Raw genomic sequence first — 9048 nt, 5'->3', positions numbered from 1 at the left:
TTACTACTATATATATAAATCATTTTTGATGTAGTGAGAGACCAATAGATTGAATATTTAGTTTGATTTCTCAAATCATAAAATTGATGATTTTAAAGAAAATTTACATTCCAATATAGAAATCACTAACATAAAATAAGGAGGACATACAATCAATCATACATTTTCCCCCCGAATACATCCAATATAATATATAGTACAGGTACAATAACAAGCTAAGTATAATTAATAAAAGTGATATATATATATGTCTTTTCAATGTCAATATATATATATTATTACAAAGAATTACTAATAGTTGTGTCATGTGTATTATTTTCCATAGCTCCAAAAGTCCATTTCTCCACGCATAGGAAGTTGATGATTGATTTGATTAGATTCAAATCCCATCCCTAATGAAACTTTAGATGAATCAATATTAATTCCCCATTGATGATCATTACTGCTTGCTACTTCTAAGCCAGACTCACAAGGCGCTGATTGATCAGCGCCTGACGATGAGAATTCATGAGGATGATGATGATGATGATGATGATATCCCAGTGATGTTGACTTGATCAAGTTTTGTGCTACTTCAATGTTGTTGTTGTTGTGTGAATAGTACTCATGTGGAGCCAGAGTAGTAGCAATTGGGATTTGGGAATAGTTTAAGTCATGTTGGTCATGGTGTTGTGGTAATTGGTGTAGTAGATAAGGACTATGATCATGATTGTCTTTGTGTGTGAAGTTGTTGGTTGGTTGGTGGTGGTGATGGCTTGATGAGGCTGCCTCATTTCCAGTTATTTTGAAGAGGTTTTTCTTCTTGAATACCCTACATATCACCCAGCCATCCTCCTACACACATTTGAAAAGTACATAATATTGTTAAAAACATAATCAACGATATATATAACAATTACTATAAGAAAATATGGAATTAGTAACGGAATTTATCGGTAATTTTTAGCTAATTCGTAACTAAAGAGCTCATAGGTAATTGAATTTTCTTATACTCTGTCACTAATCCCTAGCTAAATGAGATTAATATGGAATTTTTTGTTTAGATATAAAATTTTGTTCGTCGCTAATTATTTATTTTCTAGTAATTAATTTGGCTTATGAAAAATTAAAAGACCAGGTTGCATATGATGGGACATGTATATAAAATTTCTTAGAATGATATTCTTGCTGAGACATAATAAAATTAAGCAACTAAAAATAAGATATTTCTGATAATTTAAATTTTTAAATGGCAATATATATGATCACACACACTTCTATAATTAGAATAGAACATATATAAATATTGGATTTGAATTCCACCACTACCATCATTTTAAAAAAGAAATTTGGTCCATATATGAAAAGAAATCAGATCTTTTAGAATGGGATGTTCAATTACTTGTATTAAAATTGTCCTACTATATAAGTTTTTTTATTTATTAGCCTCTTGTACCATTTCAAGAATTCAGCTGAACTGAGATTATTACTATGGATAACAAATTCCTTGAAGCATGCATGCAAGCAGGGAATTCCTGACAGTCAAAGATTTTGTGGCAAGAAAGTCAATCCTGGGGAAATTATTCACTAATTAATTAATCATTATTATAAGGATCATTTGATTACTTTGACTAGCTTCCATACATGCTTACATATATATATATATATATATATATATATATATATATATGCAATTGACGTGTAAGACTTCAACCAACTGGTTTTTCTTTAGACTTAATATATATATATAGAGAGTCGAGCTGCATAAATTTGTTAGAATATTTCATTCTGATATTTGAATTAAATCATATTCTAATTAAACACTTTAATTCTTAATAAAATATTCTAATTAGACATCGTCGATTCGAATTTTAAAAAAATATTGTGCATGATTTAATTTAGTTTAAATATATATATCCATGTTTATAGCTAATTGAGGCTGATATGTATAAATAAAAGAAATAACTTATATGGTTTAACTTAACTACCTAAAAGATGAATAAAAACACACCAAAAAAAAAAAGTTACTTCAAAATTTCAATAGAATTATCTAATTAAAACTGGAGATATATATGTCTTAATTTTAGTGTCTCAATGAAATATCTAGATAAATTTATGAGCTAGGTTGATCATGTATTAAGCCTTTTCTTTTATACTTATAATAATAATAATAATAATCTGCCACGTATGCATGCTTGTTTTGGTAACCTTAATTTTTTTTTCTTTAAATTAATAAAGGAAACTCCTTTTCTTTTTGTTTCCCCTTAATGATGAGAGGCCATTTTAGGGGAAAGTGGAGAAGAGAGAGATGCATATATATATATATATATCACAACCAGAAAATAAGGAAGTAGGGATGGACAAAGTTTCATAGCTAAATAGTTAAAATTTTTCATGTTAATCTTATTTGGGTACTGATTATAAGAAAATTCATTTAACTATGAGTTATTTAATCACAAATTAGTTAGAAATTACCGATAAATTTTCTAGTTAATTTCATGTTTTCTAATAAGGCATGGGAGGAACTTACAGTTTGATTTTGGTCAGCATCTTCAAGTCTGTACTCATGCATAATCCAATCAGTTTTTTGTCCATGTGGAGCTCTTCCTCGATAAAACACAAGGGTTTTCCTCATACCAATTTTCTTGAAGCTGTTCCTTATGCACTTGTCCCTCCCTGTCGCCTTCCAAAACCCCGCATTTGTTGCCCGGTTTGTCCTTGAACCTGTTGGATACTTCCTATCCTTATGGCTGAAAAAGTACCACTCATTCTGCGGCGTCGATCCAATATTGCACCTCTCTGAATAATTATCATCAAATATTAACACATAAATAACCAAATCATTTCTCTAGTTACTACTTAAATTCATGTCTCATATCGATTCACACTAGTCATGTTGAAAATATAATTAATTAAAGAGAAAAAGGGTAAATATACCCCAGAACTATCGTAAATGATATACAGATACCATCTGTCATACTTTTGGGACATTGTTGTTCATGCCGTCCAAAAACTAGAGCATATATGCTCTTCACTCCAACAGAAGACTAAATAAGGACACATGGTGCTATCTTATCCGTCGATTCGATATTATGTCGAGTTGGTGGATAAGATTATAACACACGTATGTCTGTTAGTATAAAGGGTATATGTGCTCTAGTTTTTTGACAGTAGGGGCATCCAATGTCCCAAAAGTATGACAAAGGATATTTGCATACCAGTTACGATAGTTCGGGGTATATTTATCATTTTTCCCTTAATTAAATAAATAAAAATATAATTTGCTTATAAGTACTTAAAGCTTTTAAATAAGAGAGATTATATATTTTTATTTTAATCTCGTTTTAGTTAATTATCCAAGAATATAAACTATCAAATGATAAATAATTTGTTTTTGTGTTAAACTAATCAATTTTTTAAAATCACTTTTGAACAATAACTAATTAAAAATTTACTTTAGAGACGGATAATAAATTATGTAGCTAATAATTAACATCAATATAAATAGATTAGCAATGAATTATTGAATAATTCTATTAGCTACAAGTTATTCAGCAACGACTAAATTCGTAGCTAATAATAATATGTGCGTACCTTGTAATTCCCATGGCTCAATCTTATTCAAGTCAATCTCTCTGATAACCTCCATATCAAACTTATGAAATGAAAGCTTCTTCTTCAAGTAATAATGAAGAAGCTCTTCCTCTGTTGGATGAAATCGAAACCCCGGTGGAACACCACCATTTGATGATGATGCCATATTTTGAAACTCGATCGATCTTCTTCTTGATTAATTCCCACGATCTCTTAGTTTGTGTTTGTGTATTTCACTTGCTGGAGCTTTCTTAATTTTGATTGAAATGGCCTTATTTATATATATAATATGCTTTTTTTCTCCAACTGTAGTATAAAGTCAACGATCAGGTATTGTGAAATTCATGTGAGGAGGGAAAGTTGACGGCCGTTAACGCCGCCCGCGCAAACTCTTAAAGCTTAAGTAAATTGCAAGTTAGTGAATGTAGAATATAGGACAACATATGTGGGGATTGAAATTTTTTTTTTAATTTTATGGGTTCGGAATTTTCTAGTCATGTAATTTAGTGAATTCTTTGTGTTTATACTTAACTTATTGTTTGTGAGAGATTCTTAATTAGTACTAGTTTGGTTCGTTGATTACTTGGACTTTAAAAATATTTCGATTACGAAAAAAGAAAAAGTACTTACCTATTAATTAAGGATAAATTTTAGGAATCACATAGTTTTAATATGAAATTACAATCTATCCCTCTTTAGTTTGTAATTACATTAATCCCTTAAAAAGTAATACAAACCGGATACATAATATGTAGCTCAGATACATTAAAGAGTATCTCGGATACATTATAACATAAGCCAGATACATAATATGTAGCTCGGATACATTAAAACCTAGCTTGGATACATGATATGTAGCTCGGATACATTATAAAATAAACCGGATACATAATATGTAGCTCGGATACATTAAATATTGGCTTGGATACATTAAAGAAATAAGGGAATTATTACGTATATTTCAGTAATTTTTCCATTAATTAATAAGTGTGGTTTTTGGAAAGAAAACACACACATGATATATAACGTTTGAGTCGAAAGCTATTGAATTTGTTTAAGCCCACCGGCTTGGGGCAGATCTAGGGGGTTGTCATGTGTTCACTCGAACCCCCTAAATAAAAAATTACACATTATATATAAGGTATTTATTTTTTATGTATGTATATACATGGATTTTGAATATATCCCTTGAACTCAAGACTAAAGGTTGGGTCAGTTGTTTAGAAAGTTCAAAATTCACCTTGAGGTTTCAACTTTCAAGAATAAAACAATACATTCATTACTACACCCGCTCATTATACAGTAAATCCATGCTAGGATATAACCCCCAAATTAAATTTGTCTATGCGCACGCGCATACATGTGTAAAAGTCGATAGTCCTTAATTATTTCACTTATATCAAGTTGCAAAACGTGAATTTACGCAACAATCTCTATACATTAAAGTAGACTGGGTACGTAGGTCTCTTATCCCTTCATTAAAAGAATTCAATCATTTGTATGGAATTTGCCAGCTAGCTCTAGCGACTGTTATTAGGAGCATAAGAAGCAATATAGCAAATATTCATGGGGTACTAGCTAGCTAAAGCCTAAATATATATATATATGGATGCATGAATACCGGTTAATTTTCAACTAATTGCACGTAATTAGCTAGCTATTCCATTTAGTAGACTACTAGTTTGAGCGACCATTTCACTGAATATCAACTTTGTTCACCTAAAATTAGACAAATGATCAATTACTCACTCTGTCCAACAATAGTTGTCCAATGTCTATTATAATATTTTGGGATGTCCAACAATAATTGTCTACTTTATAAAATAAATGGATAATTTTACACTTAGTTCATAATTATAGTCATTTCTCTATTACATTTTTCAAGACATTGTATTTATTATATTCAAAAGGTTGATATAGTAAAATTACACTTCTATTTATAGTTTCTTAAGAAGTGTGCAAAGTCAATAGTTGACAAGTATTGTTGAACAGAGAAAGTGTATTACTTTAATTTTTGTTTCCAAATTATATGATATTGTTTGATTAGGCACATATAAGAACGAAATTTGTAATCTAATACAAATCTTAACTATTTATATGACTACAAATTATTATTTTTGACGGTAAAAAAGTAATTTTAATATTAAGTTATTTCTATACTATTACAAACCATGCAAAAATCGACGGACAGAGTTGATCCAAAAAAATAAAGGAAAAACCGACCTTCGATTTAAGCGTTGAATAATCTCAATATTAAAAGAAAAATAAAAAAAATCTCAATATTTGCATCCACTTTATCACTTGTATGGTGCATGAATTCCGGGTTCAATTTCAATTTTGGAGACTTGCCATGCACTTTTGCACAAATAAATAAATACGTAAATGATCCCGATGAAATAAATAACGGGACGTTTGATTGTTTCTAAAGCAAACTGTAGAGAAAAACAGCTACAAAACCTCCTCGGGATTGCAAACTCATTTGGACGCGCCATATTTAATTATGAATTATTAACAGGGTTTAATATTTTTTTAATAAAAGTAGGATCCACGGGTCAAGGTTTAGGTTTAGGGTTTTTCATGTATTTCTTTCGATTTATTTTAGAGAGAAGTATTGAAAATATCCATAAGCTTGACATAAATTATTAGTTTTATCTTTAAACTATTGATAGCTTAAATTATATTTTTTACTTGACTAACTAAATTTAAAAATACTCAATCTTGCAATATGCGAGTGAAATTAACACATTCCTAAACTCTCACCAAGTTTAGAGGTGTTTTCAACTTTTTTCTCGGCTTTTTATTAAGATTTCATGCTCCTATAAGAGTTTGAGACCATTTGTTATGTCATGTGACAGATCGAGGGTGCATCTAAGTTTAGTTAGTCAAGTAGAGGGATGTTTTTAAGGCTGTCAATAGTTTGGGTATGAAACTAATAATTTGCGCAAGTTCAGGGGTGTTTTCAATACTTATATCTTTATTTTACTTGTCATGTTTTTCTTTTTCTAAAAATATTAACTAAAAAGGTAATTGGACTAAGTTATTTCTTCTTTTTCAATAGATTAATTACTCCCCATATTTATTCAGTGAAAATAAATAAGAAAACTAGCTAAAAATTAAAATCTATTGTAATTTTCTAAAATCGCAATTATTTTGGACCAACTATTTTTAGTAAGCATGACAGGGAAAAAGTATAGGAGGGGATAATATAATACTCCCTCCGTCCCTATTTACTTGTCCATATTTCCTTTTTTAGTTGTCCCTATTTAGTTGTCCATTTTGACAAATCAAGAAAAGACAACAAATTTTTTCCTATTATACCCTTATTTACACTTCTTGAAAATTGTAAAAGTGTATGTTGTTTCCCTCCAATTTATTTCACTTTAATTCAAATAAGTGGTTGTAATTTTGAAGTGAAAAGTTGTCATAAGGGTAAAATTGTAACTTCACTGTGCTAATTATTGTTGCCTTAATCTGTGTGCCATTTCTAAAGTGGACAACTAAAAAGGGACGGAGGGAGTAATATGAATAAAAGTTGGAGATGCAGTCGCCATAGCTCGGGCTTCGCACATGTTAGGAGAAGACCTTAAGGAAGTTCATTTAATTTCATTCATTCAACTATACGTTTCCTTTCTGTTCATTTATTACTATATATTATAGTTTATAAATTATACATGTATTATAGTATCATATCATATACATAGCAAGTTATCTGTATTTCACACAACACACATAGAAATATGAGCATAATATAGTAGACTTGAAATCTCTTGATGTGTTGTTTGAAATTTTGATTAAACTCTTCAAAAGTTTTATCGTAATTAGAGTGTGTTTGGCACGATGAAGAAAAATAGTTAAATTGATTCTTATAAAGTGAAACGTGGTATGTAAAAATTAAATTGAGAGTAAGTACAAACAATATGCTTTGAACACAAGGATTAATTAAATAAATTATGAAAATGACAAACCAGGAGCACATAAAATCAAAATTTTAATTCTAGGTTCGCATCTCACAATAGGGAGCTTAAAAATATTTCAGTCCCCGTGGTACTAGATATTCTATTGAAAATTGGAGAGTGTTTTTATGATTATTTTTTTGAATATTGATTATTATTGGTGTAATTGTTTAGTAGCTAGTTAGGAAGTAAAATATGCATGTCCTTTTTTAGTAGCTAGTTAGGAGTATTACATTTTACATAAGTAATACTCATAACATTTGGCAGTACTCTTTTACTTAGTATAAAATTAATATGGTGTTCGGTTTAGACGTCCGCATATCTAATACCTTTGTTTTAATTTATTAGTCCTACTTTCCTTTTTAATCCATTTAAAAATAATGCTTCTATTTTTTTTAGCAATTTATTAATTTCAACTATAAGATTAAAGACATTTTGGTACATTTGATACAACTTTAATGTAAGACTATAATCCATATCAAAATTCTTCTTTACTTTTTTAAACTCCATATCAAATCAAAATATTACAAACAAATTGAAACATAGAGATTAGAGAGTACATGTATAAGTTAAAAGAAAATTTTATGTTTATTATATTATGCAAGATAAAGATGGAATAACTAAAACATATACATAACTAAATCTTGAATAACTAATTTCTATATAAAAAAATAATTTTTAATTTGATAATCAACCACACGCTAAAATATGAGCTTAGCAAACATTTTAAAGAAAATTAATCATCAACTTCCATGTTACCTGATACCTGTTAATGGTGGAAGGTGACACATATCCCCTGAAACTAATCAAAGTGCACACAAATAGCGCTCAAATACCACGATTATTAAAAAAAAAACTAAAAAAACTTTTGTCATACCAAACACAACCTTATTCAACTCAAGCTTTAAGGAAATCTAGATGTACTTATTTAATGTCTCCTAATATATGTTACAAACTTATTACAGTTAGTTACCCTGATGATGTTTGAACTTTTCAACTAATTATAAAGCAGATTGGCCATATTATTATTGTAGTACAAGTTGCAGGCTCATGAATCTTTTAAAGTAATTGCTTATGACTGATAATAATATATGTAGCACGCGTGCATTTGTATGTATGTTTTACGATCACGTGATGAAATGATAAGTATTTCTTCATTTCTAACTAAAGATTTCAGATTGAGCTCTGAGTAGGGAGTCACCTTTGATAGGAAGCATTTTACCTAGCTCCAAAATGAGACATTCCAACACAACTCTAAATTAATGAACCTCAGAACGAATATCAAATACCGAGTAAGAACATCAAAATTGGTGTATGTTTTACTGCTCGCTAGGGGTTGAATCGAGTATTGACTTGCATATTCTTTTGCAGACTTTCTATCCTTCTTCCCTTATAATATAATTGAACACGTGACATGACATGAGTTGACATTTCAATTTTAGCTATTTTGAATTTTCTAGGAAGATGACGACAGTATTGTTAATACTAAAAATATATATTGGGGTTGTGAGTAGTTATTGCG

The 9048-nt window shown here is 29.5% G+C and overlaps 1 protein-coding gene across 1 annotated transcript; it reads right to left on the bottom strand.

The window, feature by feature from the left end:
• Positions 1-312: 312 nt before the first annotated feature.
• Positions 313-3739, bottom strand: LOC125828320 (protein BEARSKIN2). The gene is made up of 3 exons (XM_049507638.1): positions 3574-3739; positions 2510-2778; positions 313-834 (listed from the first exon to the last, which is right to left on the bottom strand). The coding sequence occupies exons 1-3, from the start codon at positions 3737-3739 to the stop codon at positions 313-315; spliced, it is 957 nt and encodes a 318-aa protein (XP_049363595.1).
• Between the last annotated feature and the right edge of the window lie 5309 nt (positions 3740-9048).

This window comes from Solanum verrucosum, unplaced genomic scaffold, assembly GCF_900185275.1.
Source record: "Solanum verrucosum unplaced genomic scaffold, falcon-dt-bn FXZP01000102.1, whole genome shotgun sequence".
Taxonomy (NCBI): domain Eukaryota; kingdom Viridiplantae; phylum Streptophyta; class Magnoliopsida; order Solanales; family Solanaceae; genus Solanum; species Solanum verrucosum.
The sequence above is the reverse complement of the archived record's forward strand: the minus strand, read 5'-3'. Positions and strand labels throughout refer to the sequence as shown.

Excerpts from the sequence above, each read along its gene's own strand:
- LOC125828320 (XM_049507638.1), bottom strand. The coding sequence starts at position 3,739 with ATGGCATCATCATCAAATGGTGGTGTTCCACCGGGGTTTCGATTTCAT. Across the intron at positions 2,779-3,573 it reads TGAGCCATGGGAATTACAAG|AGAGGTGCAATATTGGATCG; the intron begins GTACGCACATAT and ends ATAATTATTCAG. Across the intron at positions 835-2,509 it reads ATGCTGACCAAAATCAAACT|GAGGATGGCTGGGTGATATG; the intron begins GTAAGTTCCTCC and ends AAATGTGTGTAG.